At 41.1% G+C, this 24507-nt stretch overlaps 1 protein-coding gene and 1 long non-coding RNA gene across 4 annotated transcripts in view; one reads left to right on the top strand and one right to left on the bottom strand.

The window, feature by feature from the left end:
• LOC308467779 (putative helicase senataxin) overlaps positions 1-24249 on the bottom strand; it is a 45939-nt gene extending 21690 nt beyond the window's left edge. For all 3 annotated transcript variants that reach the window (XM_080989481.1, XM_080989482.1, XM_080989480.1), the window contains exon 1: positions 24088-24249. In XM_080989481.1, the coding sequence (XP_080845607.1) occupies positions 24088-24209 (122 nt within the window). In that variant the 5' untranslated portion in view covers positions 24210-24249. The remainder of the gene's footprint in view (positions 1-24087) is intronic.
• Positions 1-24507, top strand: part of LOC308467815 — a 728761-nt gene that overhangs the window by 164003 nt on the left and 540251 nt on the right. The gene's annotated exons all lie outside the window — the stretch shown is intronic.

The following is a 24507-nucleotide window of genomic DNA, read 5'->3' as shown; positions in this document are numbered from 1 at the left end:
ACATAATATACAATTTGAAGATTGGGTTAAATTGTGGAGAATAGATTTAAAATTTACAGACTGTTCTCTTTTGAAAGGAAATTATATGAAAGTTTCCGGGTCACCTTCAAAGGTAGCCCCATGTATGAAGGAAAATCGGAGTTCTTTAAGAAGCTACACGAGACTCTGATGGACTACATGGACTATAATATGATCTTGATGGAAGATATGAATGGAGTGGTGTCTACAAATATGGACAAGGCACAGAGACAGGTAGTCACCAAAGATGGTAGACTACCAAAAACTTTTTTTGACATGACTGAAAATATGGATTTAGTTGACATTTGGAGAATGAAGAACCCTCTGGGAAGAGAGGGAACTTTCTTCTCTGAGGCTAAAATGACATGGACAAGAATTGACCAAATCTGGGTAACCAGGGGATTGGCTCCGAAGATCAGCAAAGTGGAGATTTGCCCCAAAACTTGTTCTGACCATAATGCTGTTAAGATGGAAATGAAATTGACGCCAATTGGTTCCTTTAGATGGAGGATGAACGATACTTTGTTTAGGAATGAAGAGGTGACCAAGAAGGCCCCAAAAACTCTAAGAGACTATTTCGAGATAAACATGAATACTACAGTGGAAAAAGAGTAATTTGGGACGCAAGCAAAGCGGTTATGAGAGGATTCCTAATACAACAGAATGCAATTAAGAAGAGAACTCAGAATGAAAAAAAGGACAAAATCCTGGGGAAAATAAAGGAAGGAGAGACGAAACTGAGAGCAAAACCAAAGTCACAGGAGATCCTGAAAGAGATAAAGTTATACCAAGTACAATATACGAAGCTGATGAATCAGGAAAGAGAATGGAAGATTAAACAGATGAGGCAAAAGACATTTGAATCGGCAAATAAGTGTGGAAAATTGTTGGCCTGGCAAATGAAAAAAAGACAAAAACTTAATACTATTACGAATTTGGAAGTGGAAGGAAAGAATATACAGAACCCAGTGGAGATCAGGAAGTGTTTTCAGAGGTATTTCAGGAGAAGCAGAAAGAAATGGACATTGATCGATTTTTGAAAATAAATGGACTATACAAAATCTCTCAGGAAAAACAGCTAATGTTGAATCACAAAATAACGGATCAGGAGGTGGAAGGGGCCATCCAGAACATGCAATTAGGTAAATCTCCAGGACCAGATGGTTTGACTTCAAGATATTACAGATCTTTGAAAGAATGGTTAATACAACCATTGAAGGAAGTCTGCAATGAAATATTGGAAGGGAGAAAGGCACCAGAGTCATGGAAGGAAGCTTACATTACCCTTATACCGAAAACAGAGATTGAAAAGACACAGCTCAAGAACTACCGCCCCATATTGCTGCTTAATGTGGATTACAAAATTTTTGCAGATATTTTGGCTAAAAGATTAAAAAAGGTGTTAGTGGAAGAAATTCATAAAGACCAAGCGGGCTTTCTCCCGGGCAGACATTTGTCTGATAATATGAGGAATATAATTAATATTCTAGAAAAACTACAAGTGAATATCAATACTAAGGCAGTCTTGATATTTGTGGATGCAGAGAAAGCCTTTGACAACATTTCTTGGAGTTTTATGAAGAAGAATCTACAGGGGATGGGGGTAGGTCAAGGTTTTGAAAATGGTATAGGTGCAATTTATTCAGAACAAAAGGCAAAATTAATTGTGAATAATGTAGTGACAGAAGAGTTTAAGATTGAGAAAGGGACACGACAAGGTTGCCCAATTTCTCCATTGCTTTTTATATCGGTCCTTGAGGTTTTATTAAATATGATTAGAAAGGACCAAGAGGTTAAAGGTATACAAGTGGGAGCTAAACAGTACAAATTGAAAGCATTTGCTGATGACTTAGTATTGACTTTACAGGAGCCAGAATCTAGTACTAAAAGGGTATTGGAACTGATTCAAGAATTCAGACAGGTAGCAGGTTTTAAGTTGAACAAGATGAAAACTAAGGTTTTAGAGAAAAACTTAACTGTGAATGAGAGAGAGAAGTCTCAGGAGGAGACAGGACTAACATTAGTTAAGAAAGTGAAATATTTAGGGGTTAACATGACTGCCAAAAATGTGAATTTATTTAAGGATAATTATGAAAAATGTTGGATTGAAGTGAAAAAGGATTTAGAAATATGGACAAATTTGAAGTTATCATTGTTAGGCCGAATTGCTGTGATAAAAATGAATGTGTTGCCAAGGATGTTGTTTTTGTTTCAAACATTGCAAATTTTGGATAAGATGGATTGTTTCAAGAAGTGGCAGAAAGATATTTCCAGATTTGTTTGGCAGGGCAAGAAGCCTCGAATAAAATTTAAGATATTAACTGATGCCAAAGAAAGAGGTGGATTTGCCCTGCCAGACCTTAAACTTTATTATGAATCAGCTGCTTTTTGTTGGCTGAGAGAATGGCTGCTTCTTGAAAACACTGACGTGTTGGATCTAGAAGGCTTCAATAATGCATTTGGCTGGCATGCATATTTGTGGTACGATAAGGTAAAAGTGTTGGTTTCTGCTTTCCTTCACTGTGCAGCGAAAGGGCTTGTCACGAGACAGGTGTTTACATTCCACAGTCTGTACTGTTGGAGTTTCTCACGGGAAAGGGAGGCTGGATGTGACGTACACTGGTTTCCTGTTTTTCACTGTGTGATCCTCTCCGAGCTGTCGAGGAGAGAGGATGCATTTTCTGCTCCGGCAGAGGCAAGATGTCTTTCTGTAATATACCAGCTTTGAACTGTAAATAAAGCAATATAGAGTATGCAGCACGTACTCCTCATCCTTCCGCTGGGCACGAGACTCTGCTTTAAATTAACACGTGGTTATGGGCCCAGAAGTCAAATCGGAGTGCCGGCAAAGGATCGGAATGCAGAGGGACAGGTCGGATCGGAATCTGCTCTGCGCGTAAAAGTGATTGATGAGGTATGTGCTACTGCTCCGGGCAGCCTGCCAGCTTCTAGTTAATGGCTTTATGGCTTTATGGCTGGACTTTGAACTTTCAAAGCCGTTTTGCCGGGAATAGGCAAAAGGCTCCCAGGCACAAGTTACTATGCTGGGGAAATCGAAAGTAACTTTTAAGTGCGCTTTTGGAATAAGGCAGCTGCAGCAGTGACGCAGCAAGATTTAAAGCAGCATATATGACGCTGAAGGCTAATGCCAGAGTCATGATGGCCCTTCAGGATGCTTGTGGGATTCCTAAGCTCAACAAGAAAAATTATGCCGACTGGGTTCTGTATGCAGAGGCAATTCTGCGGAAAGAGGGTTTGTTTGAGGTGATTACAGAAACCCCCCCAGTTCCAGTTACAGATGCATGGGAAGCTAAGGATTCCAAAGCAAGGGGAACTCTTACATTGATAGTATCCCCAGAAGAGCTCTGTCTATTGCGTGATAAGACCTCAGCCAGAGAAATTTGGGACGCTTTGAGAGAGGCTCACTTAAGGACAGAAGCTGGATCCACTATGTTTTACTTTAACAAGCTGCATAATATGGCTCTTGCTGAAGGTGGAGATGTGCGTTTACATCTGATGGAGATGCAAAATCTGAGACATGAGCTGCAACAGAGAGGACTCAACTTTCCAGAGGCTGTGTATTCTTTCATGATACTACAATCTTTGGGTTCAGGTTGGGAGTCTGTTGCAACCCAGATTGCTGTGCAACCAACTGCTCAGCTGACAGTGGACTTTGTTACTGCCGTGATATTAAATGAAGCAGATCGCCGGGGTGCTAGCTGCATGGGCAAGGGGGAGTCTTCACAGACGTCGTCCCATACTGCAGTGGAACCACCAGATGGCGCCAAAGCTTTGAAGGCAGTGAAATGCTACTCGTGTGGACGTCTAGGCCATATGAAGAGGGAATGCAGATATCCCAGGGCCAAGACAGAGCAGCACAGCGAAAGCTCATCGCGCGGAAAAGGCCGAGGCAAAGGCAAAGGTCCGGTGTCTAGGACAACGCAGCACAAGGCTATGGTTTCACGCTTCACTCCAAAGGTTGCAGAGGTCCAGAAGACGTCTAGATCTTTCTTCGTTGTTGATTCAGCGGCAACCCACCACATGTGCAATGATAAGAGACTGTTTGTGTCTTTTACACCGCAGGAAGGTGCGATTCACCAGGCGGATGACCACACTATTCCCAGTAAAGGCTACGGAACTGTTGTTCTTCACAGTTTGGACTTATCGATACAGAATGTGCTTTACGTGCCAGACGCCAAACATAATCTGCTCAGCGTTGGACAGCTGAATGAGCGGAACATTGACGTTTCCTTCAAGAACAAGAAGTGCATCATCACAAAGAAAAATGATTATGTATTGCATGCAGAATATGTTGATCGTTTGTTTGTTTTGTATTATGATGATGTTGTGCAGGATGACACTTGTTGCATTGCAGGTTCTAACAAAAGTTTGCATGCAGAATGTATTCACGATTTTCATAGAAAATTTGGTCATTTGCATTTTGAGGCAGTATCTAAAATGCCTGCCTTGGTTGAAGGTATGACTATTAAACCCTGCAGGTACCACATGAAGTGCAAAGCATGCGCAGCAAACAAGGTGAAAATGGCTGCGAAAGGTAAGGTGTCTAGTAGGCAAGCTACAGAACCATACCAGGTTGTTCATGCTGATTTAGTTGGACCACTAGCGCCCTCTTTGGGTGGAAATAGGTACTTCATGGTTCTCGTTGATGCATTTTCCAGATATATTTTTGTGTACAATCTCAAGCAGAAATCAGAGGCTTTTCCTAGGTTCAAGGAATTCTGTGCTTGGTTGGAAAATGTGCACGGTAAGAAGATAAAGACTCTTTTCACTGATCGCGGGGGGGAATTCACTTCTCAGCAGTTTGAAGCTTTTCTGACTGAGAAAGGAATTCAACACGATTTGTCTAGTCCTCGCTCGCCATGGCAGAATGGACTTGCGGAAAGGGCAAATCAGACGTTGCTTCAAGGGTTAAAAACCTTGCTGCATGATGCCAATCTTCCAGAGAGTTATTGGGCCGAATCTCTCTCGTGTTTTGTTTACAGTTACAATCGCAGGTTATCTTCAGCGATTGGTTGTACCCCCTATGAGAAGATGTTTGGCAAGAAGCCATACATCAAACACATGAAAATATTTGGTTCTGACATGTGGGTTCGCTCACCACAAAACTCCAAGTTAGACAAGCGTGGATTGCATGGTATCTTTCTAGGTTATCAGAAAGGGTCTTACAGAATAATGATGACTGACTCTAAGACAATTAAGCTCACGAGAAGTGTTGAGTACAATGCAAAGTGGGGGGAGAATGTGGGAATTTTCCAATGTTATCCTGATGACGGTGATGAGACTGAGGATAGTCAAAAGCAACCACAACAACCCACACCCACTGATGAAGGTTCTGAGTCTGAATCTGAAACTGAATCGGGTGATTCAGAGGATTTCAAGAGTGCGAAAGCCTCTATGCGACCCTCTGAAAGCTCTGATCAAGAATTGGAGGAACCATTGTTCACAGTAGGTCGTTTTTCTCCTAAGAAGGAAGAGGAGAGTGTTGAAGACTTAAGGCTAATTCGTAGGTCACAGAGAGCCACAAAAGGCAGACCTCCAAAGAGATTTGCTGATGAGTTTGCTACGATAGCAGTAACAGCTGTTAAAAGCTCCAAGAAGGTATTTGAACCTTCAAGTTTCCAAGACATCCAGGGTTTGGATTCAAAGGAAGCTGAGCCATGGTTAAATGCCATGAAGGCTGAGCTTGATTCCTTAGAAAGGAACAAAACATGGGAGCTAGTTCCAGTAGTTCCAGGAATGAAACTGCTTGGAAGCAAATGGGTCTTCAAAGCGAAGACAGATCAAAATGGCAAGATAGTCAGACACAAAGCCAGATTGGTAGCCAGAGGTTTTGCACAGGTACCAGGTGAAGACTATCACGAGACCTACTCACCGACAGTGAGATATGAAAGCATTAGGCTTATGCTCAAGCTAGCTGCAGAGGAAAATCTACACATTAGTCACCATGATATTAACACAGCTTTTCTGTACGGATCTCTGGATGAATCACTTTATATGCTTCCACCTGATGGCGTACAGGTAAAACAGGGATTTGTTTGTGCTCTGAAGAAATCCCTTTATGGTCTCAAACAAAGTGCACGGTGTTGGCACACAAAACTCACTGAAGTATTGTTTTCTCTAGGTTTTCAGCAAGGGAAAGCTGATCCATGTGTATTTGTCAAAGAGGAGGGGCAAAAGAAACTGTACTGTTTGTTTTATGTTGATGATTTATTATTCTTTTGGAAAGATGTCGCAATGTACAATAACGCCCTAGCTCAACTGAAAGAGCACTTTGACATGAAAGATCTTGGTGAGGTAAACAACTACCTATCTCTGGAAATAGAGAGAGATCAAGATGGTAACATTCTAGTACACCAATCACGGAAAATTGCTGATGTGTTAAGCAAACTAAACCTGATGGATGCTAACCCTGTAGACACACCGATGACAACAGGTTATCAGGTAGATGACACTGAAGAAGCATTTTCTGACACTACACTGTACAGAAGTGTGCTAGGCAAGCTAAACTTCATTGCCAGATGTTCAAGACCAGACATTGCTGTTAGCTGTAATTTGCTAAGCAGACAAGTCAACAATCCTAGTGTCAAGGATTGGAAAGCTCTGAAACGCATAGCGCGGTATTTGAAAGGCACTATGCATTACAGACTGAGATTTAACAATCAGAAGTCTGGTGGTCTTGAGATATTTGCAGATGCAAGTTTTGGAAGTGACAATACAGACAGGAAAAGTACGTCTGGAGTTTGCTACATGTACAATCAAGGTCTGTTTGATTGGTCATGCAAGAAGCAAACAACAGTTAGTTTAAGTACTTATGAAGCCGAACTGAATGCACTATCGTATTCACTTAAGGATTGTGAATGGTTAATACAATTGTGCAAAGATATGAAAATTCCTGTCAAATGTCCAATCCAGGTTTACCAGGACAACAAAGCATGTTTGGCTTTGCTGAAGTCTGAAGGTTGTAAGCAAAGCACGAAGCACTTGCAATTAAAGTTGCAGCATGCTAGGGAATGTATTCAGAAGGGACTCGTAACGGTGTCCTATATGCCAGGTAATGAAATTCCTGCTGATGTATTGTCCAAGATTGTATCAAGGGATCAACACTGTACCTATGTGCAGAAGTTGGGTTTGTACTGATATTGTACGAACACGCTGCCCAGTGATGTTCACAGAAAGGGGGAGGATGTTGGTTTCTGCTTTCCTTCACTGTGCAGCGAAAGGGCTTGTCACGAGACAGGTGTTTACATTCCACAGTCTGTACTGTTGGAGTTTCTCACGGGAAAGGGAGGCTGGATGTGACGTACACTGGTTTCCTGTTTTTCACTGTGTGATCCTCTCCGAGCTGTCGAGGAGAGAGGATGCATTTTCTGCTCCGGCAGAGGCAAGATGTCTTTCTGTAATATACCAGCTTTGAACTGTAAATAAAGCAATATAGAGTATGCAGCACGTACTCCTCATCCTTCCGCTGGGCACGAGACTCTGCTTTAAATTAACAAAAAGCACATAAAGCATTTAAAAATCATATTGTTAGAAAAGCATTGTTCAGTGTTTGGATAAGATATAAGGATTTGTTAGAAAAGAAAACCCCAAGATGGTTGTCACCAATGGAAGCGAAGGCACAGAAAAAACTCAATATGGAGGCCAAATGGCCGAAATATTGGGAAATTCTGGATCAAGATGGAGACAGAATAAAATTGCAGAGCTTTGAAAAATTGAAAAACAAAGTGCGAGATTGGCTCCATTATTACCAAATAATGGAGGCATACAATTTGGACAAAAAAGTTGGTTTCCAGGTAGAAAAATCAAAATTGAAAACAGAACTGCTAGATCCAAAAATCAAGAATTTGTCGAGAATGTATAACTTGCTGTTGAAATGGAACACTCAGGATGAAATGGTGAAATCAGCTATGATTAAATGGGCACAGGATGTTGGACATAACATAATGATGGCTGACTAGGAACAGTTATGGACCACAGGTATGAAATTTACGGCATGTAATGCCCTAAGAGAAAATTTAATGAAAATGATTTATAGGTGGTACATGACACCAGTCAAGCTTGCAAAAATTTACCATTTGCCCGAAAATAAATGTTGGAAATGTAATGAGACTGAAGGTACATTCTTTCACCTTTGGTGGACATGCCCAAGGATTAAGACATTCTGGGAGATGATTTATAACGAAATGAAAAAGATATTCAAACATACCTTCCTGAAGAAACCAGAGGCTTTTCTCCTGGGCATGGTCGGCCAATTGGTGCCAAAGAAGGATAGAACTTTTTTTATGTATGCAACAACAGCAGCAAGAATACTCATCGCGAAGTATTGGAAGACACAAGATTTACCCACCCGGGAAGAATCGCAGATGAAGTTGATGGACTACATGGAACTGGCGGAAATGACTGGCAGAATCCGAGACCAGGGAGAAGAGTCGGTGGAAGAAGACTGGAAAAAGTTTAAAGACTATTTACAGAAATACTGTAAAATTAATGAATGTTAGAAAAATGTTGGAATGAAGTTATATGGCTTTAGTAGAAATGTTATAAGGAATTAAGTACAAATAGATTAATGGAGTATTAAAGGGAAAAATAAGGTTAGAATGTGTTAAGATACTTATAGGATAGAAAACAGAGGAAGATGGAAAGGAATTGCTGAAACAACTAATAGAAGTGGAATACAAAAAGGGAGGTGTGAGGAGGTAGTTGAAATAAGTGAATGAAAGATAAGATATTGAAATTGTTTGATGTGTTCTAAACTGTTTTTGTTTTGTTTTGTTAGTTGAATGTGTTAGTGTTATGTAGTGTTTTTGTATTGTTCATTTTTTTTGTAGTGTTTAAATTGTTGGAAAAGTAATAAATATTATTTTTTTAAAAAACAAAAAAACAAAGGTAGCCCCATGTAGAGCGCATTGCAATAGTTCAAGCGGGAGATAACTAGAGCATGCACCACTCTGGCGAGACAGTCCGCGGGCAGGTAGGGTCTCAGCCTGCGTACCAGGTGGAGTTGGTAGACAGCCGCCCTGGACACAGAATAGACCTGCGCCTCCATGGACAGCTGTGAGTTCAAAATGACTCCCAGGCTGCGCATCTGGTCCTTCAGGGGCACAGTTGCCCCATTCAGAACCAGGGAGTCCTCCACACCCACCTGCCCCTTGTCCCCCCAAAACAGTACTTCTGTCTTGTCAGGATTCAGCCTCAATCTGTTAGCTGCCACCCATCCTGCAACCACCTCCAGACACTCACCCAAGACCTTCACTGCCTTCACTGGTTCTGATTTGGAAGAGAGGTAGAGCTGGGTAACATTCGCATACTGATGAACACATAGCCCAAACCCCCTGATGATCTCTCCCAGAGGCTTCAGATAGATGTTAGAAAACATGGGGGAGAGGACGGAACCCTGAGGCACCCCACAAGTGAGAGCCCAGGGGTCCGAACATCCATCCCCTAACTCCACTTTCTGAACACGGCCCAGGAGGAAGGAGAGGAATCACTGTCTAACAGTGCCCCCAGCTCCCAGCCCCTCTAGACGGTCCAGAAGGATGTCGTGGTCGATGGTGTCAAAGGCCGCTGAGAGATCCAGCAGAACTAGGAAACAGCTTTCACCTCTGTCCCTAGCCCGCCGGAGATCATCAACCAGCACGACCAAGGCAGTTTCAGTCCCATGATGAAGCCTGAATCGCAAATGGAAGGGATCCAAATGGTCCGCATCCTCCAGGCTTGCCTGGAGTTGTTCTGCAACCTGTTGGAAAACGCCCTGGGGAGGCTCCTTCAGATGGCAACTGAATGATGATCTGTTGAGAAGTTCATTAATTGTTAATAAGGCCCAAAAAAACCCTAAAGGATTATTTTGAACTTAATATGAATCAAGGAACGGAAATAAGGGTTATTTGGGAGGCCAGCAAAGCGGTAATGAGAGGGTTTCTGATACAACAAAACACAATTAGGAGAAAGTCACAGAATGAAACAAAAGATAAAATTATGGAACAACTAAACAATAAAGAGAAGAAGCTTAGAGGAAACCCAAAGAATTTGCAGATCCAAAAAGAAATTAAAGCCCTACAGGTTCAATATTCACAGTTAGTAAATCAAGAAATTGAATGGAAGATAAGAAGGATGAGACAAAGAAATTTTGAATCTGCAAATAAATGTGGGAAATTATTAGCCTGGCAACTAAAGAAGAGACAAAAACAAAGTACTATTACAAACATTGATGCAGAAGGAAAATCTGTAGAGAAAATCTGTAGAAAATGCTTTTACAAATATTACAGTGGTGCCCCGCAAGACGAATGCCTCGCAAGACGGAAAACTCGCTAGACGAAAGGGTTTTCCGTTTTTTGAGCTGCTTCGCAAGACGAATTTCCCTATGGGCTTGCTTTGCAAGACGAAAACGTCTTGCAAGTTTGTTTCCTTTTTCGTAAAACCGTTAATACCCAGGGTGCATTGCTTGAAGAGGTGCAGTTGCGACTTGACTTTGAGGAGCAACACATTGCACGCGGTGTGGTAGCCTTTTCTGAGGTTTTTGAGGACTTTGCTGATTTTTGAAGCTTTTCCAAAACTTCTTTTGCAGCCATTTGGTAAGTTAAACTTTTAAAACTTTTTTTGGGGTTTTTGGATTTTGGGTTGGGGTGTTTGGAATTCAAGGACTTGGTGTTGGGGAGAGGTTTGCAAGAATCTGGGAGCTTGTGTGGTTTTTTCCTGCATTTTTATGATTTTTTGTGACCATTGGGCCACTCTGCTGTTTTTTAAAAAAAAAAAAATTCTGGGTTTGAATTTCTGTGTGGTGGGTGGCTGGGGGAACAGTTGGGGAGGGGTTTGCAAGAATCTGGGAGCTTGTGTGGTTTTTTTTGAATTTTTATGATTTTCTGTGACCATTGGGGCACTCTGCTGTTTTTTTTAAAAAAAAAAATTCTGGGTTTGAATTTCTGTGTGGTGGGTGGCTGGGGGAACAGTTGGGGAGGGGTTTGCAACAGTTGGGGAGGGGTTTGCAACAGTTGGGGAGGGGTTTGCAATTTCTGTGTGGTGGGTGGGTGGCTGGGGGAACAGTTGAGGTTTTTGAAGACTTTGGTGATTTTTAAAGCTTTTCCAAAACTTCTTTTGCAGCCATTTGAGGATTTTGAAGACTTTGGTGATTTGCAGCCATTTCGTAAGTTTAACTTTTAAAACATTTTTTGGGGTTTTTGGATTTTGGGTTGGGTGTTTGGAATTCAAGGACTTGGTTCTGGGTTTGAATTCCTGTGTGGTGGGTGGCTGGGTGCTTTTGAATTTTTTGGGTGTGAAGCACTGATTTTTGTTTTTTTTCTGAGTTTACGAAGCTAGGAGCTGTGCTGCCATGGGACCCAAGAAGACTGCTGCTGCAGAGGCCGGCGAGAGGAAGAAGGAGAAGGTGACGCTGGAAATGAAGAAGGAGATCATCCGGAAGCACGACGGTGGAATGCGTGTGACAGACCTCGCCAGGGAGTACGGCAGGAACCCATCGACCATCGGCACCATCCTGAAGATGAGGGAGAAGATCCTTGCGACTGATGCAGCCAAGGGAGTCACCAGGATCGTGAATAACCGCCCAGCTGTTCTGGAGGAGGTCGAGAAGTTGCTCCTCATCTGGTTAGAAGAGAAGCAGTGTGCAGGGGACACAGTGACTGAGGCCGTGATTTGTGAGAAGGCCAAGGCCTTGCACGCAGACCTCATCCGGGAACAGCCAGGAACCTCAGGCGAGCCAGAAGTCTTCAAGGCAAGCAGAGGCTGGTTTGACCGGTTCAAGACGAGATCTGGAATCCACAGCGTGGTCAGGCATGGAGAGGCTGCCAGTTCTGATGTTCCTGCGGCTGAAGACTTTGCCTTGGAGTTCCTGGAGGCTGTGAAGACGGAGGGCTACGTTCCACAGCAGGTCTTCAACTGCGACGAGGCCGGGCTGTTTTGGAAGAGGATGCCCAAAAGGACTTTCATCACTCAGGAGGAGGCCAAGTTGCCTGGCCACAAGCCCATGAAGGACCGTCTGACCCTGCTCTTCTGTGCCAACGCAAGCGGCGACCTGAAGATCAAGCCCCTGCTGGTGTACCACTCGGAGAACCCACGGGCCTTCAAGAAGCACAAGGTCGACAAGGAGCAGCTGAGTGTCATGTAGCGATCCAACAGTAAGGCTTGGGTCACACGTGTGCTGTTTGTGGACTGGGTCAATCTTGCTTTTGGCCCTGCTGTCAAACAGTACCTGCTGGACAACGACCTGCCGCTGAAGGCTTTGCTTCTGATGGACAATGCTCCTGCTCATCCTAAAGGCCTTGAGGTGGACTTGTTGGAGGAGTTCAGCTTCATCAACATCATGTTCCTGCCGCCTAACACCACACCACTGCTCCAGCCGATGGATCAGCAGGTCATCGCCAATTTCAAAAAACTCTACACCAAGGAGCTTTTCAGGCGATGCTTCGAGGTGACTGATTGCACCACCATCACCCTGCGGGAATTCTGGAAGGACCACTTTGACATCGTCACCTGCTTGAAGATGATCACCACGGCCTGGAACGGGATCAGCCAGAGAAATTTGAATTGCGCTTGGCGCAGCCTGTGGCCAGACTGTGTGGCACCAAGTGACTCTGATGCACCAGAGTCAACAGTGGTGCAGGACATTGTTGCCTTGGGGAGGACCATGGGCCTGGAGGTCACAGAGGAGGACGTCTGCGAGCTGGTGGAGGAGCACGACCACGAGCTGACCACCCAGGAGCTGGTCGAACTGCAGGCAGAGGCTGCGCAGGAGCAGGCCTCGCTGGAAGAGGAGGAAGCAACTGAGGAACGGCTGTCCTCCAAAGAACTGAGGGACATTTGGACTTCCGGAGGTGGCGCCAACGGTAAATGGCGGATTCCCTCTAATTCGGAGGGAAACCGCTCCACAGAAACAGGGTCGGTACCGCTTCGGCGCAGCGGGGACCCTTGAAATCACAGGCGGGTGAAGCCTGTGAACCTGGGACTCGGCGGGCACTGTTTGCGCCCCCCCCAATCCGTGAAGGAACCCGGCAACGGGCTCCGGAACGGAACGGGGGAAGTGGCGCTGTGCTGTGAGTCGTCTGCTTCTTCTGTGGAGTGAAGCCGCGTAGCTGTTGCCGGAGAGCGCTGCCTTTCTTCCTTGAAAATTTGGCTTTGAAAACAACGATCCGTGAGTAGGATTACTGCGTAATTAAGGAACTGTACAAAATTTGAAAGAAATTGGCCGAAGCGGAGAGGTATAAAAGGGAAGTCTGCCTCCCGCTCCTGTAGATAGAACAAAGCATTGAACTTGAAAGCGGAAGCTTTAAAAGACGCACAAAAGGATTACAATCCAATCATCTAACCGGGATTTCCCCCCCCCCTCAATTTGAGGGAAGAGGGGGGGAAAGCTTTGAATGTTATTTTTTTAAGAAGAAGTGAGAAAGAGGAGATAAAAACCACCGCTCAAACCCCCTGGAACGGGTTCCCAGTGACAGTAAAAAGTTGGAGAAAAGGTACTGTCTTTGAACATATTTTGACAGCTAGTCCTGCATTTGAAATACAATTTGGATACAATATTGCTGATAGATACCTCCTGGTCTCAAAGTAACTGTTTAAGATAGATTGTTATCTTTCTGGTGAATTGGGGGACTTAAGGAAGAAATAAATTATTTAAGAACTTTGTGACTGTTACAGTGTCCCCCTAGTGGAATTTGGAACTTGTTACAACTAGTTACAATTGTAGCTGGCCTGAGGAATTTCTCACACTGCCTTCCTGGAACTTTCCACTTCAAAACAACTTTGAATCTAACCGTGTGACTGACCTTGAGTTTTATCTAGAGGGGTATGGCAGATGGAAAAGAGAAGCTAGACTCGTTACAAGCAACAAGGTCTGGCAGACTATTTCGAACAGACGGTGGATTGCAAAGGAGAGCCTCGACATCAGGCCCCTCTGGGGTTCCAATAGCAACCTCATCGGCCCAACCTGAAACTAAAGGTATGGCAAGTGACGATGCCTTTGCTCAGGTTCTGGCTAAAATTAATGAATCTTTGGATAGAATAAGTAAACAAGTAGCAGAGGCATCGGATAAGATTGATCAAAATACAACAAGTATTAATCAAAATACAGTAAGTATTAATAATCTGGGACAGAAAGTAAATACTAATACAGAGACTATTCAGAAACTATTACAGGATTCGGCCTCAACACGTCAGATTGCCGAAGAGGCTAAAGAAATTGCTACAGCTACTGTTGCAGAGGTTCAAGAGAAGATACCACCGCTACATAAACAACTTGAGGACCATAAGTTAACCCTGTCCATGATCGAGTTGAAGGAGAAACAAGTGAATTTAAGGGTCAGAGCTGTACCTGAAGTGGAGAAAGACAATTTAGTTGATTTTCTTACACAGGAATTATCAGACTTTTGGAATCCAGAATTGGCAAAAGACAGCTTTAAAATAGTGAATGCTTTTAGACTTGGAAAAGGAGGAGGAAAGAAGGTGAGAGATTGTTTGATCACTCTCCGAACAAAAGAAGAGAGGGACAAAATTTTGGGTTTGCATTTCCAGAAGACACTGGAAATACATCAGTCAAAAGTGGAGATATTTAAGGACATTCCGAAACACCTTCTGGATCTCAGATCTAACTACAAAGACCTGGTTACCTTGTTGAGAAGTAATAGAATTAACTTTAGGTGGGAATTTCCTCAAGGCCTATCTTTTAGTTGCAAAGGAAAGAAGAGGAAAATAAGATCGGAAGACGACAAAGACAAATTCTGGAGAGACCACAGAGAAGACCTACAAAAGAAAGTCACAGGAGAGTTAAGAGCAATTGCAAGAGAAACTTTAGATACACCAGGACTATCTCTGGAACTAAAAGACCGCCTGAAAAACGTGATACCACCGACGGAACAGGAACAGGCACTAGGTGCTGTTGGAGGAGAACCAAAATAATTACATCATGGCCCTGCAACTACTAAGCTGGAATTGTCACGGCCTCAATTCCCCTCAGAAAAGGAAATCTGTGTTTCATTTATTAAAAAAGGAACAATTGGATTTGATTTGTCTACAAGAAACACATATAACAAGATTACACAGGAAATTGTTGATAAATAAAAGACTTGGTCAGGAGTTTATTTCATCGGACAAAGTTAAAAAAAGAGGGGTTGTGATTTATGCAAAGGACAGACTATCACCGAAATTTATTTTTAAAGATGACCAAGGAAGATTTGTGGCAATTGAAATTCAAATACAAGGAGAAAAATTTTTGATAGTAGGAATTTACGCACCAAATGAAGGGAAATCTGAATTTTTTAAGAAGTTGCATGAGACTTTGATGGACTATTTGGATTACAACATGATTTTGATGGGAGACATGAATGGAGTGGTATCTACACATATGGACAAGGCACAAAGACAGGTAGTCACTAAGGATGGTAGACTACCGAAAACCTTTTTTGAGTTGACAGACAACTTGGACTTAGTTGATATCTGGAGAATAAGAAACCCCATGGCTAAAGAGGGAACCTTCTTTTCTGAAGCCAAAATGACATGGACAAGAATTGACCAAATATGGATAACTAGAGGAATGGCACCAAAGACAAGAAAGGTGGAAATCTGCCCGAAAACTTGCTCCGACCATAACGCTGTCAAGATGGAAATGAAACTAACACCAACTGGCTCCTTTAGATGGAAGATGAATGACACCTTATTTAGAGATGAAGAAGTGCTTAAGAAGGCCCAAAAAACCTTGAGAGACTATTTTGAGATAAATTTGAGCACCAATGTGGAAAAAAGAGTAATCTGGGACGCAAGTAAAGCGGTTATGAGAGGGTTCCTGATACAACAGAACGCAGTAAAGAAGAGAATTCAAAATGAGAAGAAGGACAAGATATTGGAGAAAATAAAGGAAAGTGAAAAAAGACTGAGAACAAATCCAAAATCTCAAGAGATTTTGAGAGAATTAAAGTTACATCAAGTACAATATATGAAAATGATGAATCAGGAAATAGAATGGAAAATTAAACAAATGAGACAAAAGACATTTGAGTCAGCTAACAAATGTGGTAAATTGTTGGCATGGCAAATGAAAAAAAGACAAAAATTAAATACAGTCACGAACTTAGAAGTGGAAGGAAGGAATATACAGAACCCAGCAGAGATTAGAAATTGTTTCCAGAGGTACTTTAAACAACTATATACACAAGGGCCACTGAAAGAAACTGATTTAGATCAATTTTTGAAAACAAATGGATTACAAAAAATATCTCAAGAAAACAAACTAATGTTGAACTATAAAATAACAGAACAGGAGATAGAAGGTGCCATCCAAAATATGCAATTGGGCAAGTCTCCAGGACCGGATGGATTGACTTCTAGATATTACAGATCTCTGAAAGAATGGTTAATACAACCTTTGAAAGAGGTCTGCAATGAAATAATGGAGGGGAAAAGAGCACCAGAGTCATGGAAAGAAGCATATATTACACTTGTACCAAAAACAGAGACTGAAAAGACACAGCTTAAGAACTACCGCCCTATATCATTACTGAATGTGGATTACAAAATTTTTGCAGATATTCTGGCTAAGAGATTTAAAAAAGTGTTGATGGAAGAGATTCATAAAGACCAAGCGGGCTTTCTCCCAGGAAGACATTTGTCTGACAATTTGAGGAACATAATTGATATTTTGGAAAAATTAGAAGTGAATATAAATACTAAAGCAGTTTTGATATTTGTAGACGCGGAGAAAGCCTTTGACAATATTTCTTGGAATTTTATGAAGAAGAATCTACAGGGTATGGGGGTAGGCCAAGGTTTTGAGAATGGTATAAATGCAATTTATTCAGAACAAAAGGCTAAATTAATTGTAAATAATGTGGTGACGGAAGAATTTAAAATAGAGAAAGGGACACGACAAGGTTGCCCAATTTCCCCACTCCTTTTTATTTCGGTCCTGGAGGTTTTGCTGAACATGATTAGAAGGGACCAGCTGGTTAAAGGTATACAGGTCGGAGCTAAACAGTACAAATTGAGAGCATTTGCAGATGATTTAGTATTGACGCTACAGGAGCCAGAATCTAGTACTAAAAGGGTTTTAGAACTGATTCAAGAGTTTGGTCAGGTTGCAGGATTTAAATTGAACAAGTTAAAAACTAAGGTTTTAGAGAAAAATCTAACACCAATGGAGAGAGAGAGGTTTCAGAATGTGACAGGTTTAACAGTGGTTAAGAAAGTTAAATACCTGGGGATAAACATGACAGCAAAAAATGGGAATTTATTTAAAGATAACTATGAAAAATGTTGGGCTGAAGTGAAAAAAGATTTAGAAATTTGGTCAAATTTGAAGCTTTCACTGCTGGGCCGTATTGCTGCGATAAAAATGAATGTATTGCCTAGACTGTTGTTTTTGTTTCAAACTTTGCAAATTGTGGACAAAATGGATTGTTTCAAGAGGTGGCAGAAAGATATTTCTAGATTTGTCTGGCAGGGCAAGAAGCCCAGAATAAAATTTAAAATACTAACGGATGCAAAGGAAAGAGGTGGATTTGCCCTGCCAGACCTCAAACTTTATTATGAATCAGCAGCTTTTTGCTGGTTGAAAGAATGGCTGCTTCTTGAAAACACTGACATTTTGGACTTAGAAGGTTTTAACAATGTATTTGGATGGCATGCATATCTGTGGTATGATAAGGTCAAAGCACATAAAGCATTTAAAAACCACATTGTCAGGAAAGCACTGTTTAATGTTTGGATAAGATACAAGGATTTATTAGAAAACAAAACTCCAAGGTGGCTGTCACCAATGGAAGCGAAAGCCTTGAAAAAGCTCAATATGGAGGTCAAATGGCCAAAATATTGGGAAATTTTGGAACAAGATGGAGATAGACTGAAATTGCAGAGTTTTGAAAAATTAAAAAACAAAGTGCGAGACTGGCTTCATTATTATCAGATAATGGAGGCATTTAATTTGGACAAGAAAATTGGCTTCCAGGTGGAAAAATCAAAATTAGAAACTGAACTGTTAGAACCCAAAACTAAGAATTTGTCAAGAATGTATAACTTGCTGCTGAAATGGAACACTCAGGATGAAACGGTGAAATCTGTTATGATTAAATGGGCACAAGACGTTGGACACAACATTATGTTCGCTGACTGGGAACAGTTATGGACCACAGGTATGAAATTTACGGCATGTAATGCCTTAAGATAGAATATTATGAAAATGATATACAGGTGGTACATAACCCCAGTCAAGCTTGCAAAAATCTATCATTTGCCCGATAATAAATGTTGGAAATGTAAAGAAACTGAAGGTACATTTTTTCACCTTTGGTGGACGTGCCCAAAGATTAAGGCTTTCTGGGAAATGATATATAATGAATTAAAAAAGGTATTTAAATATACCTTCTTGAAGAAACCAGAGGCCTTTCTCCTGGGCATAGTCGGCCAAACAGTGTTAAAAAAGGATAGAACTTTCTTTATGTACGCAACAACAGCAGCAAGAATACTCATCGCAAAGTATTGGAAGACACAAGAGCTCCCCACACTGGAGGAATGGCAGATGAAACTGATGGACTATATGGAACTGGCGGAAATGACTGGTAGAATCCGTGACCAGGGAGAAGAGTCGGTGGAAGAAGATTGGAAGAAATTTAAAGACTACCTACAGAAACATTGTAAAATTAAAGAATGTTAGAGTGATGATGGATTGAAATTAAGTGGTTTCTAGCTGCACAGGCTTTAAAGTTATATACAGATTAAAATTAAAGATTAGGAATAAAAAGGTTAAAAGAATGGAAAATTGGCTATTAATAGATAAAAATTTAATGTTATATTATATCAAGATTAAGGATTGGGATTAAAAAAGAGGGAAAGGAATTGCTGGACAAACAAACTGAATTGGAATACAAAAGAGGGAGGTATGAGGAGGTCCAGAAAATAAGTAAATTCAAAAGTAGTGATGAAAAGATGGAATTGTTTTTAACTGTGTTTTCTTTTTTTTATGTGTGTATTTTGTATTGTGTATTTTTCTTTTTACTTTTAAGTTCTTTTTTATTGATGTGTCTCTTTTTATCAGAAACTTTAATAAATATCATTAAAAAACAACAACAAAGAACTGAGGGACATTTGCATGAAGTGGAAGGATGTGCAGGCTTTTGCAGAGCGGAACCACCCTAACAAGCACGTGGCACATGACCTTGCGAACACTTTTGATACGACGGTCATGTCGCCTTTCAGGGAGGTGCTGAAAAGGCGGATGAAGCAGCAGACCATGGACAGGTTCTTAAGCAAGAAGCAAAGAGTGGAAGAGGAACCTTCTTCGAGTGGTCCCCCAGAGTCTTAGAAAATGTAATGTACACTTTGTTGATTTTTAAATGTTTTTCCTGTCATGTTTAGAAACTTAATTTATTGTTCCTTCAATTTTTGAAATGCTCTTTACAGTATGTGTGACTTTAAAGAGCACTTAATAAACTCTTGTTGTACCAAATTTGGCTTTGTTTGGACTTTTTTTGACCATAGGAACACATTAATTGAATTTCAATGCATTCCTATGGGATTTCGTGCTTCGCAAGACGAAAAATTCACGGAACGAATTAATTTCGTCTTGCGAGGCACCACTGTATAAACAACTGTATAAAAAGGATAAAGAAGATATAGGGGAAATCGAGCAATTTATAAAGACTAATGGGTTGCAACAGATTCCGGAGGATAAAAAGAATCTACTAAAAGGTTTAATTACAAACCAGGAAGTGGAACAGGCAATAAATTCAATGCAACTTGGCAAGACACCAGGACCTGGTGGTCTATCAGCGAAATATTATAAGACATTGAAAGACTGGCTCATTCAACCTCTGGTAGAAGTATCTAATTCGATTTTGGGAGGGGGCAAAGCACCTGAAACCTGGAAGCAAGCTTATATTACTCTGATTCCTAAACAGGGTCAAGATAGATCCAATGTTAAAAACTACAGACCAATCTCCCTACTCAATGTGGATTATAAAATTTTTGCAAACATACTGGCCAAAAGGCTAAAGAAGGTTTTATCTGAGTATATTCATAAAGACCAGGCAGGATTTCTGCCTGGAAGACATATGAAAGACAACATTAGAAATGTTGTAGATATTTTGGAAAAGTTAGAAGCAAGAAAGAGTTGTAAAGCAATGTTAATGTTTATTGATGCAGAGAAAGCCTTTGACAATGTTTCTTGGCGTTTTATGTTACATAATTTAGAGAGTATGGGGATAGGTCATGATTTTTTAAATGGTATTAAAGCGATCTATCTAGAACAAAAAGCCAAAATTATTGTAAATAATGTGGTTTCAGAGGAAATTAGAATTGAGAAAGGAACCAGACAAGGGTGCCCACTTTCCCCTCTGCTGTTTATTTCAGTCCTGGAGGTCTATGATTAGAAAAGATGAACAAGTCAAAGGTATTACAGTAGGTTCGAAACAATATAAATTAAAAGCCTTTGCTGATGATCTAGTTCTGACATTACAAGATCCAGATTCCAGTGCAGTCAAAGCACTGGAGCTGATACAAGAGTTTGGTCAGGTAGCAGGATTTAAATTAAACAAGAGCAAGACCAAAGTAATTGAGAAAAATCTGGATAATGAAGAAAGAAAACTATTACAAGAAAAAACGGGCCTAGATTTTGTGAAAAAAGTTAAATATTTGGGCGTGAACCTGTCTGGGAAAAATCTGAACTTGTACAAAGATAATTATGAGAAATTATGGAATGAAATTAAGAGAGATTTGGAGATATGGTCAAATTTAAAATTGTCATTAATGGGCCGGATTTCTGTGATTAAGATGAATGTGCTGCCAAAGATGCTCTTCCTGTTTCAAGCCCTCCCAATTATAGATAATGCGAAATGCTTTAAAGAATGGCAGAAAGCACTCTCTAGATTTATCTGGCAGGGGAGGAAACCCAGAATTAAATATAAATTAGTTACGGATTCTAAAGAAAGAGGGGGATTTTCCCCACCAGATTTAAAAATCTATTTTGAAGCTGCTGCACTTTGCTGGATTAAAGAATGGATGCAACCAGAAGACACAGATCTATTAGATTTGGAGGGATTCAACAATGTGTTCGGTTGGCATGCATATTTATGGTATGACAAGGTAAAGGCCCATAATGCATTTAAAAACCATGCAATTAGGAAATCGTTGTATAATGTTTGTATAAAATATAAAGAACTCTTAGAAAGAAAGACGCCCAGATGGCTTTCACCAATGAAGGCAAAGGCCCAGAAAAAACTAAATATGGACACCAAATGGTTGAGATATTATGATTTATTAATAGAAGAAGAAGGAGGTTACAAATTAAAACCATTTGATCAAGTTAAAGATAAGCTAAACTGGTTACATTACCACCAGATCAACGAATTGTATAAATTGGATAAGAAAAATGGTTTTGCTTATGAAAAATCTAAGTTGGAGACCGAGTTGTTGGATACTAAAGATAAAAATTTATCTAAAATGTACAAGCTATTGTTGGAGTGGCACACAAAAGATGAACAAGTTAAATCTATGGTGATAGATTGGGCAAGAGATGAAGAAAATAATATAATGTTTGAGGACTGGGAAAGATTGTGGAAGAAAGGGGTCAAGTTCACCGCATGTACTCTGTTAAAGGAAAATATAATGAAAATGATGTATAGATGGTATTTGACTCCTGTAAAATTAGCAAAGATATATCATAATTGTGACAATATATGTTGGAAATGTAAAGAAAAGAAAGGAACCTTTTATCATATGTGGTGGACCTGTCCCAAGGTGAAAGACTTCTGGGTAAAGATTTATAATGAATTGAAAAAAATGTTGAAATATACATTTATAAAGAAACCAGAGGCCTTTCTTCTTGGAATAACAGGTTTGGAATTGCCCAAGAAAGATGTTAAATTATTTTTGTATGCCACAACTGCTGCTCGTAATTTGTTAGCTAAAAAGTGGAAAACCCAAGAATTACCAATGATAGAAGAATGGCAGATGAAGATGATGGATTTTTCGGAGCTAGCCAACCTAACCGGAAGAGTCTGCGACCAGAAGGAGGAGGAGTATCAGGAAGAGTGGATTAAATTTAATGATTATCTAGTTAAATTTGTTAAGTTAAATTAACTGAAAACAGCTTGCAGATACTTGATTGGCTTAGGATTTTATTTATGTTAAGTGATGAATTAATATGTTTAATTCCATACGGTGAGGATTTAAGGATGTTAATGTTGAAGTTAAATTTCATAAGAATTGGGATTTGGAAAACCGTTAAAAGGACATGCAGTGAAATTCAACCAAGGGGAAGCGAGGAAGTCACTTAACAAAGTTAATAAGTGTAATTTTCAATAAGGCTATGATTTATGTTTGTTGTGTTTGTTTGTTTATAATATTGTGAAAACCAATTAAAAAAAATTGGGGGGGGGGGAGGAAAACGCCCTAGGGATTTATTTACACACTATATACAGACTACAGCATAATGGTGTCCGTTCTTTTCCGAGAGAACAGAAGAAGTGAAAGTACAGTCCAAAGTACATACAACGAAAGAGAGATAAGGATGTCTTCCGTTCCCATAGTCTTCTCAGACAGGCAAGTGATTTACAACAATCTCAAATGCAGCGACGGTGGAGTGAAATGCTATCACAGCCACCCGCTCAATCACCTTGCCCAAGAATGGAAGTTTTGAGACTGGGCAATAGTTGGCCATATGGGCTGGGTCCAAAGATGCTTTTTTAAGAAGCGGTTTAATAATTGCCTCTTTCAGTGGGTCTGGGAAGGCTCCCTCACAGAGGAAAGCATTCACCACCCATCTCCCAGCCCAGCACTTCCCAGCTTGCTTTTATGAGCCAGGATGGGCTGTCAAGGAGACAGGTGGTTGGTTTCACTTGTCTAAGCAGCCTGTCCACATCCTCGGAGGTAACAGATTGGACTTGATCCCACGCAACTTGACTAGACAGGACTCTAGCACTCTCCCGCCCCGGCCCTGCTGCCACGGTGGAGTCTACCTCTTCCCGAATCTGAGTGACTTTATCTTTCCTGGTGTCCCCTTTAATCCCTCTTCAAAGAATAAAGACACAAGAGTCTTTCTGAGTAAAGTAACAAAATGTTTACTCACATTTCAGTTCATTTGATCCCTGAAAGGCAGGCTTTACTTGGTAGTTACACAATAAAGAGTCTGAGTTCATCTCATATGGAGACTGAACTCATGTGCTGCTGGCTGAGAGCCAGCAGACAGCAAAATTACATTAAGACAACAAAATGGATGGAGGAGAGCAGCATGGCAGCAAAAGATAAACAAGAGAATAGAAAGCAAGTGAAGCAAGACAAACAAGACTGAGAAAATGGCTGCATGACTCGGCACTTTTATGGAGTCAGCCAGAGCGATGCCCATCTCCTAGGTCACATGCAGGGGAGGGATGCTCCACACCAGTGGAAGAGGACGTTACCCTGACTGGATGTCCCCCTGCCTGTGCCCACGCTAGGGAAATAAGGAATGTTGCATTTGACTGCACCAATGGATTACATCCCACAGGGATATTGTGCTGAGCTATCAGTATACAGACGCTTTACCGACTACCATCAACAAATAAGGAAGATCCCTGCCCCAGGGAACCAACAATGTACCGCACATTTTAGCAACAGGGAAACAACAGAGGGAAGTTTTTATTTTATTAAATAATAAGTTCAGGGAAGTGAGAGATAAGGCTAACAAGGGATGACTACGCACAAGCGTAGTCTCATTTGCTTGGGATGTACTTCATCAGCATGCAAGGCCTCACAAGCGACATCACTTTTGGAGGCAGACAGGGGGGATACTTACAGTGCTTTTGTACACCAGGAATGAGAAACCCATGGTCCTCCAGATGATGCTGGACGGTATCCCGCATCATCGCTGCCAACAGGCCATACTGCCTGGGACTGATGGGAGCTGAAGTCCAGCAGCATCTGGAGGGCCTATTGCACACTGAATGCAGTATTTCAACAACTTAATCATGATTCAATTGAGAGTAAACTTCACCTCCAGTAACTTGACTGACACTCTGCTGAATCAAGAGGCCCAGTTAAAGGGATTTTAATGCCATTCAAGGCTTGTGAAATTCTTACCTATTTTCTCCAAATTCTTTCTCCAGCTGGCTCAGGATCCTTCTTTTCTGAGCACTGCATGGGGTGATGATCCCAATGTTGCGAAAGCTGATGTCTCTCTTTTTGCTCTTAATTAACTTCATTAATTCTATTACCAGCTTAACTTCCTGGAGATTAATGAAGGAATTGAACAAGAAAGAAATAGAAGGGGAGGGAGAAAGGGATGAGCTGAAGGCCTTGTATCTGGATGTGTGCCTCATTTTAAAAGTTATCACAGATTCTCTCTCTTAGGGTTCTTTTGGGACATACACTCAAAGAACTGTAGAGTTGGAAGGGACCCCAAGGGTAATCTAGTCCAACCCCCCTGCAATGCAGGAATTCCAACTAAAGCACTCATGACAGATGGCCATCCAACCTCTGCTTAAAATCCTGCAAGGAAGG

The sequence above is a fragment of the Podarcis pityusensis genome, assembly GCF_964106645.2.
Source record: "Podarcis pityusensis genome assembly, chromosome: W".
Taxonomy (NCBI): Eukaryota; Metazoa; Chordata; class Lepidosauria; order Squamata; family Lacertidae; genus Podarcis; species Podarcis pityusensis.
This window is presented reverse-complemented; position numbering and strand designations above follow the sequence as displayed.